The sequence below is a fragment of the Phascolarctos cinereus genome, unplaced genomic scaffold (genome assembly GCF_003287225.1).
Source record: "Phascolarctos cinereus isolate Bilbo 61053 unplaced genomic scaffold, phaCin_HiC Scaffold_4;HRSCAF=312, whole genome shotgun sequence".
Classification (NCBI taxonomy): domain Eukaryota; kingdom Metazoa; phylum Chordata; class Mammalia; order Diprotodontia; family Phascolarctidae; genus Phascolarctos; species Phascolarctos cinereus.
This window is the reverse complement of record NW_027555847.1, coordinates 721,707,020-721,727,091: the sequence shown is the minus strand read 5'-3', so window position 1 is coordinate 721,727,091 and position 20,072 is coordinate 721,707,020. Positions and strand designations below refer to the sequence as shown.

Here is a 20,072-nt window from a genome sequence, read left to right as displayed (position 1 = left end):
GAGAGAGAGATGAGAGAGACAGAGAAGAAGGAGGAGAAGGAGAAGCAGAAGGAAAAGGAGAAGAAGAAGAAAGAGAGGAGAGACAGCAAAGAGAGACAGAAAGAAGAGAGTTAGAGGGAGAGACAGAACTAGAGAGAGACAGTGAGAAGAGACAGGAATAGATGGAGAGACAGAATGAGAAGAGATAAAGAGAGACAGAGAGAAAGGAGAAAGAGACAGAATCAAAGACAGAGAACAGGAGAGAGAGAAGAGAGAGAAAGGAAGGAGAGAGATGGAGACATGGTTAGGGAGTAGAGATGGACAGAGTGAAAGAGAGGGGAGAGACAGAGAGAAAAAGAGAAAGGAGAGGGGGAGAAAGAAAAGAAAGACAGAAACAAGGAGAGATAGATAACAAGAGAGAGGAGAGAGAGAGTGAGAGGAAAGAAAGACAGAGACAGTGAGAGAGAAAGAGACAGGAGAGAGAGGGACAGAGAGAGAAAAGAGAGACAGAGACAGGAGGGAGAGAGAGAGAGAGGAGAGAAAGAGATAGAGAGAGGAGAGAGAGAACAGAAGAGGAAAGGAGACAGAGAGAGGGACAGAGAGACAGAGACAGGAGGGAAAGAGAGAGTGAGAGGAGAGAGGAGGGAAAGAGAGAGGAGAGAGAGAACAGAAGAAGAGAGGAGGAAGGGAGAGGAGACAGAGAGAGAGGGACAGAGAGAGAAAAGAGACAGAGACAAGGGGGGGAGAGAGAGAGAGAGAGAGAGAGAGAGAGAGAGAGAGAGAGAGAGAGAGAGAAAGAGAGAGAGAGAGAGAGAGAGAGAGAGAGAGAGAGTGAGAAGGGAAAGAGATGGAGAAAGAAGAGAGAGAACAGAAGAGGAGAGGAGGAAGAGAGGTGAGACAGAGAGAGAGGGTGTGGAAAGTGAGAGAGAGACAGAGGGAGCCGGGGAGGCAGAATCAGAGGAGCAGAGATGGGAACATGGGAAGGAGACACAGCTTGAGGTGAGAAAAGAGAGCAAAGAGATGGGTGGAGAGATGGGAAGAGGGCAAGGGAACAGAGCAGGCAAACGCGAAGGGAATAGAGAGGCGGAGAGACAGAGTAAGCCAGACAAGCAGAGCGATGGAACAGGAGATACAGGGACGTCCACGGGAGCCGGAGGCCGAGATGGAGACGGGACAGGAAGGAGTCCCAGAGCAGGGGAGAGGGGAAAGGAGGCCCTAAGGGATGAGAACAGGGAGCTCCATGGGAGCAGAGGGCAGAGATACAGAAGGGGGGAGAGGGGAGCTCAGGAAAATGGAAGAGGCAGAGCCGGAGGCATAGAACAAGGTGGAGAGATGGGGAAAAGAGACTAGAACAGGGACCCAGAGAGAGAAACAGGCGGAGACAGTGGCCCAGGGGGGAAGAACCAGAGAGTCTGTGCTGGGGGACAAGCGGAGCCGGGGGTACCTGGGTCCGTCAGGAGGAAGGGCGGTGCCATTTGGGCCCGATGGGGTCCCCGCCCACCCAGTGGAGGAAGCAGCCGGAGTTTACAACCCCTCGTCTCCCGGGGCATCTGAACTTAGGGCCCTGTATTCAGGAAGTGTCCTGGAGAAGGAAGACAAGAAGGGCAGAGTGGGGGGCGGGGGGGAAGCCTAGGGGTATCTGAGGGGTTGCCCCTGCTCTGGAAAAAGCCAGGAGTGCCCTGCCTCCCCATCAGAACGGAGCTCTGTTCTGGGACTGGCAGAGAGAGGATGCGTCTAGCTGGGCTATCCGGGAATGGGGCAAGGGACAAAGCTGAGTCAGCGGAGCCAGGCTGGCCTCTGTGTGAGAAGCTGCAGAACAGGCTGGGCACAGGAGCAGGTGGGGGGGGAAGGGGTGCCTCAGACACGTGGTCCCTTCGCGGTTGGGAGAAGATGGCCATTTCAGTTAAGACCTTGCCACCTCCTTGTCACGGTCCTGCCTTCTTTCATTTTACAATGTTACCAACTAGCCTGGAGGGAAATGAAAAACGTTGTTTCCTTTTTAAAAACAAGTTTACTAATGTGCTATCCAGGTAATGTGCCTAGATTTTAGCAAACGATTTGATAGGATGTCTCCAACAATTCTAGTGGAGAAAATGGAGACATGTGGACCAGTTGCTAAGACTTTGTGATGGGTTGACTGGACTTGGTCATGGTTCAATATCCATGTGCCAGGAGCTTCCCAGAGGAGGCCCCCCCGCCCCACTGGCCCATTTCACATTTTTATCAGAGACTTGGATAGAGGCATAGACGGTGTGGGTGGGATGGTAGTGAACACACTGGATTTCAATCAGGTCTCAGAGATTTTGGCTAACACTGGATTAAATCTAATAGATGAAATCCAGTAGTGATAAATGTCAAGTGTTACACCTGGGTTCAAAAAATCAACCTCACAGGTACAGGAGGAGGAAGGCATGATTGGACAACAGTTGGTCTGGAAACTATCTGGGAGTTTTAGGAGATTGTAAACTCCATCAATGTAAGTTAGTTGTGTGAGGGGACAGCTAACAAAGCTCAGGCCACCTTGGGCCGCATTAGGAAGGGCAGAGGTTCCAGGTCCGAGGAAGCAAGGGTCCCACTGTACTTGGCCATCCTCAGAAGGACTGGGATCATTTCTGGGTGTGACTGTTTAACAAAGGCCTGGCCGTTCATCCTTTTGAGTTCTAGGCACAGGTGGGGGGATTACCACCCAGCCCAGACTTGAAGCCATGGTGAGCTTGGAGGAAGGATTCCAGGCTGATTGTATAGCCTGGCCAGCAGGGAAATCGTGAAAAGCTACAGTGCCTGGGACTCAAGTTCTTATGCCAATAGCTGAGATCTTTGAATTTATCAAAGGCTAGTTTACTGTGCTTATTTGCTTCTTAGCACAGAGCCTGGCACATAGTAGGAGCTCAATAAATATTGGTTGATTCTGTATATTGTGGACCTAATCTGCCCCCAACCAAACTGTTCTGATAATTACATTTCTTTGGTTCAGTTGTGTCTGACTTTCCGTGACCCTATTTGGGGTTTTCTTGGCAAAGAGACTGGAGTAGTTTGCCATTTCCTTCTCTGTCTCATTTTACAGATGAGGAAACTGAGGCAAACAGAGTGAAGTGACTTGCCCAGGGTCATACAGCTAGTAAGTGTCTGAGGCCAGAACTCAGGAAGATGAGTTTTCCCGACTCCAGGCCCAGCACTCTGTGCACCATGGCGCCACCTAGCCGCCTTATGATAATTACAGCTTTGTAGTACAGTTTAAGATCTGGTACTACCAGACCTCTTTCCTTCCGATTTTTTTTCATTGGTTCCTTTGATATGTTTGTCCTTGATTTCTTTAGACAAATTTCATTTTCTTTTCTAGTTCTGTAAAGTAGCCCTTTGGTAGTTTGATATGACATTGAATAAGTAAATTAATGTAGTTAGTGTTGTCATTTTTATTTTATTGGTTCGTCCTACCCATGAGCAATTAATATTTTTCTAATTGTTTAGATATGACTTTGTCTGTGTGAAAAGTGTTTGGTAATTGTGTTCATAAGGTTCCTGTGCGTGTCTTGGCAGGTAGACTCTCAAGTATTTTATATTGTCTGCAGTTATTTTAAATGGAATTTCTCTTTCTAGCTCTTCCTACTGGATTTTGTTGGTGATATATAGCAAAGCTGATGATTTGTGTGGAATTATTTTATAGTCTGTAACTTTGCTGAAGTGGCTAATTATTTTGATACTTTTTTTAGTTGACTTTCTAGGGTTTTCTAAGTAAATCATCATAATGTCTTCAAAAAGTGATAACTTTGTTTCCTCACTCTTTATGCTTATTCCTTCAATATCTTTTTGTTGTCTTTGCTATAGATAACATTTCTAGCACTGTATTGAATAGTAATGGTGCTAATAGGACAGCTAGGTGACTCAGGGGTTAGAGTGCCAGGCCCAGAGTCAGGAAGACCTAAGTTCTAATATGGTCTCAGACACTTCCTTGCTGTGTGACCCTGGGCAAGTCACTTAACCTGGTTTGCCTCAGTTTTCTCATCTGTAAAATGAGCTGGAGAAGGAAATGGCTAAACCACGCCAGTATCTCTGCCAAGAAAACCCCAAATGGGGCCATGAAGAGTCAGACATGACTGACAGCATATAATGGTGATAATAGGTGTCCTTGTCTCGACCTTGTTAAAGCTTTGAAGTAATTATTCATTTATAAAAACTGGTCAATGATAAGTGATTAAATGGAACTGGGATGCTAATCATAGGCCCCTAACAATAGAAGGAAGACAACTGGTGGGGCTTTGAGATTACAGCAACAGGGAAGAGTGATACCTGCCCAGAGACCCCTCAGGATTATCCCCTGGGACTGTGCAGGGCCTTGTGAGAGAAGGCCAGACCTTACACTTGCTACAACTCCACGATCATCTCTTCTTAAAAGAGCTAAGGATGACTTCCAAATTAAAGGGTGAATAGAACCGAAAGGTCTCATAATTCATTCAGTGTTCATGGATAACAGAGCCTCTAGGTGGTGCCATAGTGCACAGAGCACCGGGTCTGGAGTCAGCAAGATTCATCTTCCTGAGTTCAAATCTGCCCTGAGATACTTAACTATCTGTGTGGTCTTGGGCAAGTCACTTCACCCTGTTTGCCTCAGTCTCCTTATCTGTCAAGTGAGCTGGAGAAGGAAATGGCAAACCACTCCGGTATCTTTACTAGGAAACCCCAAAGGGAGTCACGGAAAGTCAGATACAACTGAAACAAACAAATAATAACTACAATTTGGGTAACATCATGTTATAGGACTTCAGTGAAAAACAAATCAAACACTTCTTTCATCTGGTCAAATCCTTCTCCAATGATCTCAAAATAAGTGTGAAATGCTTAATATATACCCAGGAAAGACAGAGACGAAAGGCTTGACTCCCAAGGTCAAATAGGACCATTGGAATAAGGCAACACCGACGAATAGCCTCATTCTCCCTCCAGACAAGAGGAACTGAGTGTAAAGATATCCAAGAGAAATCTGTGGCTGAACCCATTCAGAGACCAACTGGCATCCTGCAGTCAAAGCGCATCCCAAGACGCTCCAACGTGGCATTGCTAGCCGGGCAACTCCCAAGGCCGTTGCTGTCAATCTGCTTTTTCCAGCTAGAAGTCCAGATTCTAGATTCTCACAGTCCAGAAAATAACAATAGCTAGTGTTTCTGTAGTGCCTTAAGGTTTTCAAAGCTGTTTTCATATCTTATCTCCTTTGATTCTCCCAATAGCCCTGTAGAGTAGGTGCTATTATTATGCCCATTTTGCAGATGAGGAAACTGAAGCCCAGAGGGGTTAATTGGCTTGCAGAGAATTACACAGAGGATATAAGAGATGAGAGTCAAACTCGGGTCTTGCCTTCTTCTATATAGGAGGCTAAGGTTCAAGAATTTTCACTCAGTAGCTGTGTGACTCTGGGCAAGTCACTTAACCCCAATTGCCTCACAAAATAAAAAAAAAACAGTATTTTCACGGCTACCATGTTCCTTGTCCCACAGTGGCCATCAGCTTCTCAGGACCCAGGTCAGGTCTGTTCCCAACTCTGGTGAAAGACACCATCACCAAAAATGCAATGATTCAGACTCTCATGGACCCCTCTCACCACTCACCATCCCACGGCAGTCAGAGCCAACTGATTCCTCTGTAATCATGGAGCCTCATGCACCAAGGAGCACGTCTATAACCGCCAGAGCCAAGAGACCCAGCCAAAGGCTCATGTCCCCGAAAGCTCATCAAATGAGCTGGAAAATTCTCGTGACCAACCCCCTGGCAGCATCTAAAGCAGTAATGATAATAATAACTAACATTTATGCAGCTCCTACTGTGTGCCAGGCACTGTGCAAATAACTTTATAACTATTACCTCATTTATCCTCACAATGACTCTGGGAGGCGGGTGCTATTATCATCCCCATTTTACAGATGAGGAAACTGAGACATCATCTTTCCTCCCAAAGTGTCCCTATTGGGGCAGCTAGGTGGCACAGTGGATGGAGCACTGGCCCTGGATTCAGGAAGACCTGAGTTCAAATCTGGCCTCAGACACATAACACTAGCTGTGTGACCCTGGGCAAGTCTCTTAACCCCATTGCCTAATCAAAAAACAAACCAAAGTGTCCCTATTACCATAGAGGACAACAGCAGCCTCCCAAACTAGGAGGCATCGTGGACTCCTCACTATCTCTCATCCCCCATACCCAATATGGTGCCAAGGTCCACCAATGTCACCCTCACAGCATCTCTCTAACGTGCCCTCTCCTCTCCTCTGCCCTTGCCCCCGCCCTGACGCAGACCCTCCTCACCTCACACCTGGCCTATTGCAATGGCTGCTGGGGGGTCAGCCTGGCTCAAGGCTCTGCCACTCCAGCCCAGCCTCCATTCAACTAAAGGGATTTTCCTAAAATGCAGGTCTGATCATGTCATCTCTGCCTTCCCCAAATAAACTCCAGTGGCTCCCTGTCACCTCTGGGCTCAAATATGGCATTCAAAGCCCTTCATAACCTCACCGTTCCCACCTTTCCAGACTTTTTTTTTTTTGTGGCTAGGCAATGGGGTTAAGAGACTTGCCCAGGGTCACACAGCTAGTAAGCCCGGATCTGAACTCAGCTCCTCCTGACCCCAGGACCGGTGCTCTGTCCACTGTGCCACCTGGCTGCCCCCTGTCCAGACTTCTCACACCTTACTGTCTACCTCGGACTCTTGGTCCAGAGGCACTGGCTTCCTGGCTGCTCCATGAACAAGACCCGTCTTTGGGCCTGGCTATTCTCTTTGGCAGTTCTCCAAGCCTCCAGCCCTTTCTCTCCTCTACTCTGACTGCTGACCTCCTGGCTTTCTTAAGTCCCGGCTAAAAATCCTACCTCCTTCAGGAAGCCTTCCCTAACCCCTCTGAATTCCAGCACCTTCCTGTGCTAATTGCTTCCTATTTCTCCTGTATATAGCTCGCTTTGTATATATTTATTTTCATGTTGTCTTCCCCAGTTGGACTGTAAGCTCCTTGAGGGCAGGGATGGTCGTCTGCCTCTTTTTGCATCTCCAGTACTGAGCACAGTGACTGCCAAACTGTAGGTGCTTCATAAATGCTTATTGATTGATTGAGGCAAACAGAAGGAAGTGACTTACCCAGTGTCATCCAGCCACTAGGTCAGCTGGTTTTCACAACAGCCTTGGGCAGATATTTAGCCTGGAGAGAGAAGATTGAGGGGGCACACGACCACTGTTTTTGAGTGGTCCAAAGGGTTGTCTGTGTTATAGATAGATAGATGAAGGATAGAGCTTGTTCTGCTTGGCCTCAGGCAGCACGGCAGCGAGGGGGTGTGAAGGAAGAGGTGCAAAGAGGCAGATCTGAGCTCCATGTTAGGACAGACTTTCTACACCCCACCGGGGATGGGCCATCTCAGAAGGGATATCCCCAAACAAAGATAAAAGGGGGTCTTGTCAGGAGTGTTGGAGATGGGGCCCTTGGCTCAGGATAGGTCGGACTAAATGCCTCTGATTCCCTTGCAACTCCAAGATTCTGTGGTAGTACTAACCCCATTTTACAGATGAGAAACCTTAGCCCGGGGACAACAGCTAGCAAGTGCTGGAGGTGGGATTTGGGTCAGGGAGTTGGCATCCTGTGCCCACGGGGCACATCATAGGAGGAGCACAACGTCTGCTACCGCCCTGCTCCAATATCTCATAGAACCTTGGAATCTCAGAGCTTGGGTTTTCTAGCCAAGTCCTCTCATTTTACAAAGGGGAAAACAGAAGATGGGATTTGCCCCAGGAAGGCCACCCAGATGGTAAGTGGGAGAGCCAGGACTCGGAAGGGGCCCTAGCTCAGCATTCTTTCATTCAGTTCCCAATTACCCCCGAGAAATAGTCAGTCATCCAGTCACTTTCTAGAGTCTGGAAAGACAGCTGGATCTGGGTTCAAATCTTGACTAGGCTACTTACTACCTTGGGAAACATGGTACAGGGAAAAATACCTAGGAGTCAGAGGCCCTAGGTTTGAATCCTGCCTCCGACATTTATTAACCTGTGTGGTCTTGGACAAATCACTTAACTTTCTTGAGGTAAAGTAAATGAGGGAGTTCTCTTTTGTTCTCCCTCACTGTGTCTCTCTTGCCATTTCTCTCCCTGCCTCTGTCTCCATCTCTCTCTCCATCTGTTTCTCTCTGTCTGTCTCACTGTCTCTGTCTCTCTCACTATCTCTGTGTCTTCCACTCAGCTTCTTGGCCTACGTTTTCATCTCTACAAGTATCCCCACCATGTACGGACTGGTGTCTTTTTCTCTGCCTGTCTCGAATGCCATCTGATGTGACAATTCCCTCCCATCCCCAGGGGATAATGGCCAGAGTTTTTTAAGGTGCTAATCCTCTGGGCCCATTTCTGGCCTGGGAACAGTTCTCTCCTGCTGCCTCGGACCCAGGCTGCTCACAATGGCCCCAAACGCCACCTCCAATCTCCACTCGAGATGGAGAGGCGAGATTTCCTCCCGGACTCATTTCGGGAGGATTAGCTAAATCTTAGATCCACGCTAACCCCACACAAAGCTATGAAGATTAGGGAGAATTTCTTTTATTCACAGAGGTCTTAGAGTTTTCTTTCCAAAGGGATTATACATCTCTCTCCCTCAATATATATATATATATATATATATATATATATATAAAGAGATAGATAGATATTTAAGACAGCCCCCGGCCAGCAAGCTGGGAGCTTAGGAGAGAAATACCTATCGATGCCTGCCGGTCTCCACACCATAAGGCTCCCTGGGACAGGACAATAACTGGCTTGCAGCTGACAGGCAGCAGGAAGGTTCTGGGGGCTCTCTGAGTCTGCTGGGCTGGGAGCTGCTTGTTGGCCCCAATCTCCTTGTGTTTTGGGATCCAGGCATCAGTAGGGGGGCATGGCATTGGCTGGCAGGACTGTCCCAGGCCGGGGGAACCTCGGAAGGCCATGTCCCTTCAGCATCGACCACATCTTGTCTAGCCCTCCTCCGCCGGCCTTGCCCCTCTTTGGCCCACAGACCCAGGTCAAGAGTCCTGAGCCACCCAGGGGGTCCCACTCTCCTGGAGCCCTGCCTGAGGACCCTGAGGAGCTGGGGGAGCCAGGCCCAGCAGCCTGTGGCATTTGCTGCTGCTGTGCCCACCATGCCAGCCCCCATGGGCTGCAGGAGCCTGCTGTCTGGCTGGGTGAGTATGCTTGCCACAGTTTGCCCTGATGTCAGTGCCAGAGAGGCAGTCAGAGGCTTTCGATTTGAATCCAACTTGAGTGGCCCTGGACACTCAGTCTCCTCCTCTGAATAATTGCTCAGGTCCCCCAGGTCCTGGCATTCTAGGACCCTCTATCACTGTAGCTGCCGAGGGGAGCCTGGGGAAGCGCTCCTCTCTGTAGCATGGAGCAGATGGGCCATAGCTCCCACCCAGTGCTCAGGGAGGGCTGGAGAAAGGAATTAGCATAGCAGCATGTATGGTCCTTGACTGTAGACCATGGAAGATTAAAGCTTTGAGGGTCCTTGGAACAGGGGATGTCAGAGCTGGGAGGGGCCTTAGAACAAGGAATGTCAGAGCTGGAGGGGGCCTTAGAACATGGAATGTCAGAGCTGGAGGGGCCTTAGAACAGGGGATGCCAAAGCTGGGATATCACCTAGTCCAACCTCTCATTTTGCAGGAAAGGAAACTGAGACTCAGACTGCTGAATCCACTGTCACACTGTATGAGTTAATGGCAGATCCCAGGCTACCCCAGGCCTCTAGACTGACTCCAAGGCTGCCTCTCAGCAGAATGAAAAGGCTGGGGCCGAGAGAAGGGGCCATTCTGCCCCAGCAATGCCTCCATCTCCCCCCCACCCCCTTCCATTTCTAGCAGTGCTGCTGGGAATCTCTCCAGGGGCCAAGCTAGAAGAAAAGTGAGGGGAGTCTGGATCCAGACAACTCAGTGCCCTCCAGGCCCCGCTTCTCCAGGACAATAATACGAATGCCTAACTCTCTAGGCCTTGTAAGATCTGAAAATCACTTTTGTCTCAACAACCCAGAGGGGCAGGGAGTCTAAGCATGATCATCCCATTTTATAGATGAGGCAAGGAAGCCCCAGTTGGGGAAGGGACTTCCCCTTCCCAGGTGGTCTCTCAATCTTCAGGGCTCAGGGACAGAATCATCCCCCTCTGGGAGGTCAGCCGCCCACGGGCCAGCCCGAGGAGGCTCACGCTGGGGTCACGTGTTCTTCCTCGTGACTGTGTGTCCAACTGGCCTCTCGGTCACTGCTCCTCGGCCCCTTGCGTATCCTGTCTGTCCAAGGTATTTGTCATCTCCCCATCAGACTGGGGGAGGGCCTGTCTTTGGCCCCTTTCTGTATCCCCAGCACTTAGCACAGCATCTGGTACACAGTGGGCGCTTCATAAATGCTTGACTGCCAGACTGCCTGACTCCCTTTGACTCCAGTTTTTCACTTTTGTTCTCTTCTGTCCATCTTTGTTTCGATCCCCCCTGCTCTGGGTCTCCAACTCGGTTTATTTCTCTTCCTCTCTGCCTTTGTCTCTGGCACTGCTGGCTCCCGCCATTCTGCCCCATCAGGCTCTCTGTGTTTGGTTTTCTTTCCTTCTTTCTCTTTTCACTCTCTAATCTCTCTCTCTCTCTCATTCTATCTCTGCCTCTCTCCCCTTCTCCTTTCCTTCCCTCCCTCTCTCTACCTCTCTCCCTCCTTCTCTCTTTCCTGTCTCTGTCTCATTCTCTATGTCTCTCTCCTTTCTCTCCTCTCTTTCCTCTCTTTCTCTCCCTTTCTCTCTCTCCTCCTTTCCCTCACTCTATCTCCCTCCCTTTCTCTCCTCTCCATCTGTCCTTTCTCTCTCTTTCCCCTTCTCTCCTCTCCTGCTCCTTTCCCCCCCTCCATCTCTCTCTCCTGTCTCTGTCTCTCCCCTTCTCTCCTCTCCTCCTCCTCCTTTCCCTCCCTCTATCTCTCTCCCTCTTTCTCTCTCCTATCTCTCTGTCCCATTCTCTGTTTTCTCTCCTCTCCTCCTTTTCCTCCTTCCCTCTATCTCTCTCTCCCCTGTCTCCATCTGTCTCATTCTCTCTCTCTCCCCTTCTCTCCTCTCCTCCTCCTTTCCCTCCCTCCATCTTTCCCTCCTGTCTCTGTCTCTCTCCCCTTCTCTCCTCTCCTCCTTTCCTCCTTTTCCTCCTTCCCTCTATCTCTCTCTCCCCTGTCTCCATCTGTCTCATTCTCTCTCTCTCCCCTTCTCTCCTCTCCTCCTCCTTTCCCTCTCTCCATCTTTCTCTCCTGTCTCTGTCTCTCTCGCCTTCTCTCCTCTCCTCCTCCTTTCCCTCACTCTGTCTCTTTCCTTCCTTCTCTCCCCTATCTCCATCTGTCTCATTCTCTCTCTTTCCCCTTCTCTCCTCTCCCACTCCTTTCCCTCCCTCCATCTTTCTCTCCTGTCTCTGTTCTCCCCTTCTCTCCTCTCCTCCTCTTTTCCCTCCCTCCATCTTTCTCTCCTGTCTCTGTCTCTCTCCCCTTCTCTCCTCTCCTCCTCCTTTCCCTCCCTCCATCTCTTTCCCTCCCTCCATCTCTTTCCCTCCTTCTCTGTCCTATCTCTCTGTCCCATTCTCTCTGTTTCTCTCCTCTCCTCCTTTTCCTCCTTCCCTCTATCTCTCTCTCCCTCTGTCTCTGTCTGTCTCTCAGTTTCAATTCTCTCTATCTCTCTCCGTGTCTGGCTTACCTCAGTGTTTCTTGGTTTGTTTTTATGTTTCTTCCCTCTGTCTCTCTCATTAATATTTCTGTCTCTTCAGTGGATACAGCACTGGCCCTGAAGTCAGGAGGACCCGAGTTCAAATCCGGCCTCAGACCAAACACTTGACACACACTAGCTGTGTGACCCTGGGCAAGTCACTTAACCCCAATTGCCTGAAAACAAACAAAAAAAACCATTTCTGTCTCTTGCCCTCTCTCTCATGCTGTTTTTCCCTCTCTGTGTCTCTGAGCTCCCATGTCTGTTTTTTCTGTCCCTGTTCACTGAGTCCTCTATCTGTCCCTGCCTCTCTTTATTTCTCTCTCTCCTTCCCCTGTATCTCTCTGTCTCCCTCCTATGTCTCCATCTCTGTCTGTCTGTCTCTCCCAGAGAAATTCCATGGAAAGAGCCAGTGGCTTTGGGTCCAGAAGATCAGTTAAAATCCCAGCTCTGCCTCTTATGACCTTCCTGACCTTGGGAAGTTCTCCAACCTGTCTGGGCCTCTGTTTCCTTGGCTGTAAATAGGAGAGAGTTGATTTGATGCCCTCTGGGGTGTCTTTTGGTCCTAGATCTAGGACACTGTGTTCCCACCTGCTTGACTAGCTGGCTCTGCTTCCACTTGGACATTGGCCCCAGAAGGCCCCCACGCCTGGCCAGTGGGTCAGGAGCTCAGACTTTCTCTCTGCCTTTGTTTCCCTCTCCCAGATTCCAGGTTTCCTTGGCCACTGAGGCTGCTTCCTGCTACAGGCCGGGTGTGCAAGGGGCCCCGGGGCCCCCCAACTGGGACCTTGCCCCCATTCCAGCCCCTGCAGAGAAGAACCCGGCGGCACCGAACCATCTTCAGCGAGGAGCAGCTGCAGGCCCTGGAGGCCTTGTTCCTGCAGAACCAGTACCCAGATGTGGTGGCCCGGGAACAGCTGGCTCACCGCATCCACCTCAAGGAGGAGCGTGTGGAGGTAGGGAGCTCATGGAGAGGGAGGCCAGGGCCTGGGAACCTCTGAGGGCTCAGGCCCCTCAATTCTACCTCATGGGCCCCCCCCCCGCCTCCTCCCACTCCTCCGTTCCCCCCCCCCCAGTTCTTCATTCCTGCCCCTCTTCCATTTCTCCCGTCTGCTCCTCCCTCCCCCACCCATCTCAATGCCCTTCCTCCCCCTTCATCTGTTAAGGTCCCTGACACCTCCTCCTCTAAGACCCTCCCAGCTCGGGCACTCCCTGTTCTAAGGTCCCTCCCAGGGATGCCATTCTGTAAGTCCATGGCAGGCCCCCCAGCCTCCCTGTTCTATCGTGGGACATCTCTTTCCAGAAGCCCTCTTGTGAAGTCCCTGGGGGATTTGCAAGCAGATCCCACGTTCACCCTGAGCCCTCTTCCCCAACCCGCTGAAGGAAGGAAGGGAAATCAAGGAGGCACCTGCTGTCTCAGTTCTGAGCCCAGGCTCTTCCTGTCTTTCTCCCCCTCCCCCTCCCACAGGTCTGGTTTAAAAACCGTCGGGCCAAGTGGCGGCATCAGAAGCGGGCGTCAGCCTCAGCCCTCATCCTACAAGGCACTAAGACGGCTCCTAAGGAGAGCTGCTGAGGCATGCAGCTCCGGTGGGACAGCATGAAAGAAAAGTCTGGGGACTCCCTGGGAGAGAAAGGGGGCTCAGAATGGGGTGGCTGGCGGGGGAGAATGAGAGCACCTTGTTCCCCTGGGTCCCTGAACTTTTCATTCTCCTTGTCCCTTGCCCTTTGGCCTGAGGTGGGGGAGGGTCAGTAATCTTGGTGGTGAAGGGGAGTGGGGGAGTTGATAAAAGGGAATGGCCTGCCCCTTGGCCCTGATCCAGTCCCTCCACCCTCCTGACCAAGGAGGCCCACTCTGCCTCGTTCTTGGACCTTGGGTTAGCTGTGAAGGGCACTGAAAAAGGGGGCCAGACAGTGCCCCCACCCCCTTTATGTCAGTCAGGAGCCTACATAGAATCTCAGAGTTTGAAAATGTGGGAGGTCATCTCGTCCAAGGTCTGAGGTGCCAGGACTTTGCTTGTCAATCCCCCCCTCCAACCCAAACCTGCCATCCATAGCATGCCTGTCTATAGTCCCTTGTGATCATCTTCGACTGAAACTTCCCATCACCTTCCAGTGACCACCCGGACCTCTAGTGGCTGCTAGCAACAGCTGACACCCATTCATGGCCCCTTTTCCCCGGGCTGGCTAGAGTGGTGGTAGCCTTGGGTCTCTGGGGCCCAGATTTATGATTTGCCCAAGCCTGAGGGACTGCCTGGGTCCTGAGAGGAAATTCAGGGGGTGAGGCCCCTACTATGTGTTGTCCTGGGCTGACACAGGCAGGGATGGGAGTGCCCAAAATGCCAGGGCCTGGGTCCTGCTGTATGTGGGTTATTTGTCAGTCCAGGGCACCAGTTCATAGTCTACTGAGGTGTGGACTTCTGACTATTAAAGCCAGAGTGTTGGTAAGTTGGAAAAATCAAAGGCGGGAGGTATCCCTGGGGCCTGGCTTCCTAGATGAGATGAGAGCTGGGTGGCACCTCACAGCTTACTTAGGGCATCAGCCTTCTACCCTGCAGCCCTCCCTTCAGTCTGTCTCCTCCCCGCTACGTCTCCCAGGAGGAACCTTCTGCGCTTCCCTAATGCCTAGATGAAAAATCCCAAATCTTTGTTTCTGCATTGAAGTCCAATACGATTTGTCACCAAGGGCCTGCAGCAACCTGGCTTACCCCAAATGCCCAGCCCATCCAAGCCCTTGGGACTGACTCTTACCCTCTTTCAGATCCATATGTGACCTTGGGCAAGTCAGAGTTTTATGAGAACCCACCTGAGTCACTTACTATCCACGTGACCTTGAAGCTGGGCTCTTCCTCTAGACCTCAGCTTTACAGTTTTTCTTTTCCTTAAAATTGTGCATAAATTTTGTCTTTATATCATTCTCTTTCCCAATATATCCCTCTCTCTCTTGGTCCAGAGAGCCACCTCTTACAAAAAAGAAAAGATAAAAAAAATTGATTCAACAAAGTTAATTTCCATGTTGTGAAAGTCTGACATTATGGGCAACATCCCCCAGCCTTAGGTGTAGCCTCTGCAGATGAGGGCACACTTCTAGTTCTCTGAAGACAAGCTTGGTCATTATACTCTTTGCCTGGCACATAGTAGGCGCTTAATAAATGTTTATTGACTGACCTACTAAATTCATTTTCCACTGTTTTGTCTCACTTACACGGGTGCAGATATTGGCCAGGTTCTGCTTACTCCTGGGGCTATAGAAGTCTTCCCATGAGATTTTGCATTCGTTGCACGCATTATCTCTCTTACAGGACAGCAAAATTCCATTAAATGAGTGCTTACTGCCATGGCTGGCACATGCTAGGCACTCTCTAAATGTTTCTTCCCTCTCCTTCCTTTCCCTCCCTCCCCTCCCCTTTCCTTCCCTCCTCTCTCCTTTCCTTCCTCCCTTCCCTCCCCTCCCTCCCTCCCCTCCCCTCCCCCCTCCCCTCCCCTTCCCTCCCCTCCCCTCCCCTGCCCTTCCCTTCCCTCCCTTCCCTCCCTTCCCCTTTCCTTCCCTCCCCTCCCCTTTCCTTCCTCCCTCCCCCCCCTTTCCTTCCCTTCCCTCCCCTTCCCTTCCCTCCCCTCCCTCCCCTTTCTTTCCCTCCCCTCCCCTCCCCTCCCCTTTCCTTCCTCCCTTTCCTTCCCTTCTTCACTTCTCCCCCTTCCCTTTCCTTCCCGTGACATTCACACACCATAGCTTGTTTAGCCATTTCCCAATCGATGGGCATCTATACTTACCAGAGTTTTTCATAGGATTTAGGGCAGAGAGTGAACTTCAACACAGACTGACAATTTATATGCACTGTGCGGACTCCAGATTAATGGCTCTGGGTGCCTAGATGAAAAATCCCTCTAGGATCAAAGGCCCTGGGTTCAAATCTTGCCCCTGATGCTTAGGGTCTGTGCACCCTTGGGAAGGTTAACTAACTTCTGTGGGCCTCAGTTTCTTCATCTGTAAAATGAAGAGGTTGGATTAGATGATCTCTGAGCTCCCCCCAGCTCTAAATCAATGGTCCTAGGACAAGAGGTGACAACTAGTTGGTATGACAGGATCCTTCTTAGAGGATGTGGCATTTGAGAGTGCTGGTATATCAGTTCTAAGATAAAGGTTCAAACCCTGGTGCCAGCATTCATGTGCTAAGCCATCCAGGGCAAGTCACTTAAGTCACCTGAGCCATAGTTTGTTTTTTTTTTTTGGCTAGGCAATGGGGTTATGTGACTTGCCCAGGGTCACAGAGCTAGTAAGTGTCAAGTGTCTGAGGCCGGACTTGAACTCAGGTCCTTCTGATTCCCGGGCCGGTGCTCTATGCACTGCACCACCTAGCTGCCCCGAGCCTTAGTTTCTTTACCAGTAAAGGGAGATACTAAGGCTTGTACTGCTTATCTCCCAGGCTGTGTATGATGAGGGTTCTTTGTGACCCTTAAGGCCTGCTAAGAAGACAAAAGCTAGCATCATCATCGGAGCTGACCTTCTCTTTCGAAGGCCAAGTTCCTCAGTGCTCTCAGCCCATCCCCCTCAAAGCCCAGAGGGCTGGCCCAGCACACCGGGCCAGAGAAGGAAATGACCTGCCCATGGTGAAAGGCCAGGAGGTTTCAGAGCTGGGAGGTAGACTCAATGGCTGGAGCGCCTTTCCTCTACTCTATGCTGCTTCTCAGGCATGTACACAGACAAGGATAAAACGAGGTAGAAAATGATTTAGTGTATAAGAAAGGTCAAACCGAGGGGCACTGAGAGGAAGCAGGGAAGGCTCCCTGGAGGGGATGGCGGCAGAGCTGGGCCTTGGAGGGAGACAAAAATCGAGTGAATCTATCAGGCCTGAGGTCCTGCCTGTCTGGGACCAGACAAAGCCTCATTTCAGGGGTGTTCTTCCTAGCCACACCCCACTGTTCCTGACATTCTCACCTTCAGATCATGGTGAACAATGCCTTGAAATCCTGGGGAATAGGAGAAAGAATGATGGATGTAGGGTCAGAGGGCCTGGGTTCAAATGCTGCCTCTGTCATTCACCTCCTTGTAGGATCCTGGGCAAGTCCCTCCCCCACCTTTGTATCTCCAGTACCTAGTGGAGGGCTTTGCACCAGAGCAGGAACTGAATGAATACCCAAACATTCCTTAAGTGGCTGGAAAAACACGGAAACAAGGAGGGTGCCTGCCCATCAGTTGTGGGACATCCCTCTGGTTATGACTGTAGTGGTACCCTGGTGTGCTCTAAGAGACAATGAGCAGGAAGGATTCAGGCAAACGCGGGAAGACACCTAGGAACGGGTGCAGAGGAAGGGAAGCAGAACCGGGAGAACAGATTTGATGAACACACAAGAGTGAAAAAGCAGCTGGCCTCAGCTCACCAGTCTTGGTCCCCGAGGAGAAATGGTGGGATACTTGCCTCGTCTTGGCGGGGTGGGAAGGGGGGCAGAACGGGGAGAACAGATTTGATGAACACACAAGAGTGAAAAAGCGGCTGGCCTCAGCTCACCAGTCTTGGTCCCCGAGGAGAGATGGTGGGACACTTGCCTCGTCTTGGTGGGATGGGAAGGGGGGTAGGTGTCTGTGGGTGTGCTCACTCTGTTAGCTGGTGTTGCTCAGCCCTTTTTTTCTTTGGCATATCAGGAAATGATTGTGGCATAAAAAGCAGAAGGCATCAAAGAACAAAAACCAAAACGATGTGGCTTCAATAAAATGTGTACGTTGGACTCCTCCTCAAAGATCCCCTCCTGGTCTGTCATCCTCTCTGCACTGAGTCCTGGGAGCGAGGTGAGCCCCAGACTGGGACTCGAGGAAAGTAGGGTTTGAATCCTGCCCTAGGAATACACCGGTCCTGACCAGCTCAGAAGAATCAGTTTGCCATCTCTGCTCCACAAGAGACTCGTGAGCTTGGGAGATGCCCATTCCTGGGGATGGGGAGATGGTTATGGGCACCTTTAGTTATTATCACAACTCATGGCCTAGAACTGAATAAGCCAGGTCCAATGTTGGAGGATTCTCAGTGATTATAATCTCTTTTTTTGGCCTGTGTCTCTGCCTCAGGGTTTTCCTTGGAAATATCAGAAGTGGGCTCATAGCTACGTCTCCCCAACAAATGAAAAGGGCTCCCATGGAAGCATTCTGGCTAAAACAATCACTGCACACAGGGCAAAGAGGCAAAGAACCTACACCTGAGCCCATAAAAGTCAAAGTAACTTTCCTCCTGGCTCCAGCATGCACCACCTCCCCAGGGACTTGTCCCGTGTCTCCAATGTCTTAGGGCAACGTGAAGCTTCCATAGCCAAAAGCACTTGGGAATCAGTGGAAAACTGGCCCCTTTCTGTGGACTTGAACCGTCTGTGCCACTCACACAGCCACAAAGGGCAAGCTTCGCACGTGTTCCCCCTTGTTGTGGATCTCTCTTGGGTTATGCTCCACTCTGGTTGCCACCTGGTCGGCTCCTCAGCTGGATCAGGAGCTCCTTGCTGCTTGGCTTGGGCTTCCACTCACCATCTTATCTAAATTTTTAGGCAATTAGGGTTAAGTGACTTGTCCAGGGTCACACAGCTAGTAAGTGTTAAGTGTTTGGTCTGAGGCCGGATTTGAACTCAGGTCCTCCTGACTTCAGGGCCTGTGCTCTATCCACTATGCCACCTAGCTGCTCTCCTGGGAGCAGCCTTCTTAAGGCAACTGAATCTGATTTTGCACTCGACTTCTCTCCTTGTCTCTGCTTCCCCTTTTAAAGGTCAAATCCGGGTACAGCTCACGTGTATGAATTGGCTTTCAATCCATCAATTACTCATGCTTGATATTATGTTAAAGGGGCCAGGGCAATGGTCCAAGCCAGCATTCTTCACATCTTACCAAAAAGCTAACTTTGTCAAGAGATTAGTGCCTTGTTAAGAAGAAGAAAAGGGACTTGGGAAGGCCAAACAAGTCTCTTCCTGGGCACACCCTTGGCACTCTCTCTCCAGTGGAATGAATAACAACTTCCTGTACTGAATATCAAAATATTTACTTTGGACAGAATAGCAGGAAACTTGGGTAACATCATTCCTCTCAGCTCCTGCTCTAGAGGCCTCTTCTGTTCCCTTGTGTTTGTTTTGTGACCCATCTTATACATACTAAGTATTCAACAAGAGCCCTAGGTGAATGTTAACCTGCTTACGTTTCCTATAGAGGTACTATGCTTTATTAGAGCCTAGTTCTGGAGAATTAGGGACTAAGCCAGTGGTTTAGGTAATGAACAATCTTATCGGTCTCTTTTGTTCTTTTCCATTTGCTAAACCTGCATTCCTGAATGAACCCCCTATCCAAATTCCCAGTGAGCTAATGGGTAGCTGAGTATAGTGGCTTCATGGGCTTTGGGAAAATTTCTGAGAACCTAGCCAGGCAACCAATTATAATGCTCAAAGATTTCAGAGGATAGATCTGGGAGCAAAAGCTTCATATATCATTTTGTTTTTCCACCAATCACTGCTCTAAAATCTCTGAGAAGTGAGAAAACTGATAAAACTTTGTTGCCACTTGTCAGAGATGAGACCTTTCCAGAATAACGTCTAACACAGATGGCATAGGGTAGCTTAAAGCCTGCCATTCATATTTAGGTGATAAAGGAACGTGGACCAAGAAGACACAAGATCATGACCATGCACACTTTAGCCTTTGATTTACTCATATTTACTTGCATAGCAAGAACCTGGGCAACTGAGGAAAACTGGGGTACTTCAGACATAGCTCCTGAAATGATCTAAGATGGATGCCATGTCTTAGGAAGTCTTCAGAGTTAAAGGAATTTTCTGACCCTAAATCAGATAGAGGCTTGGGACAGAGGCATCCTAAATGTTTACAGGAAGAAATAAGTACCTATGTTAGTCAATTAGACTAATTAGCTGCCTGTTTCTAAAGAGCTTGGCTTGCTGTGCCTCCGGGAACTAGACATTCCCAATCACATCCACACAGCCCTGGAAACATCTGGGGACACACCAGGGGAATGATTACTAAGCTCTCGGGCACATTGATGGCGACAGATTTCCTGGCTCTTTCAAGCAGGTGTTGGCTAAGTATTGAGAGGACTTATTGCTCTGCCCTGATGGAGAAAACCCCAAGCGGTTTCTTGGTTTTCCCCTGACCCCATGACAGCAACAGGAGTACAGAGTGTCACAGCAGTTAAAAGAAGAGACGGTTTCCAGCTGGCTCTCTTCATGTGACTCTCCAAAAGGCCTCACATAATGCTGAGACTTCCAGTGTCAGGTGGGGTACCTGGGCTGGCCCCCTCCTCACTGTGGGATCACGGCAACCTCTTTTACGTGGCAGAGGAGGATGACTTCCTTAGGTAAACTTGTAGCTCAGTCCTTGGATGCCTTTCCCACTTTGTGTTTCTCCTCCTCAGGAGGTGACTGGGCATCAAC

General features: G+C 50.1%; 1 protein-coding gene across 1 annotated transcript; it reads left to right on the top strand.

The window, feature by feature from the left end:
• Positions 1 to 8,638: 8,638 nt before the first annotated feature.
• On the top strand, positions 8,639 to 14,842 carry GSC2 (goosecoid homeobox 2). The gene is made up of 3 exons (XM_078154446.1): positions 8,639 to 9,145; positions 12,375 to 12,625; positions 13,138 to 14,842. Exons 1-3 carry the CDS (start codon positions 8,860 to 8,862, stop codon positions 13,240 to 13,242), a joined length of 642 nt encoding a protein of 213 aa, XP_078010572.1. The 5' UTR covers positions 8,639 to 8,859; the 3' UTR covers positions 13,243 to 14,842.
• The last annotated feature ends 5,230 nt before the right edge of the window (positions 14,843 to 20,072 follow it).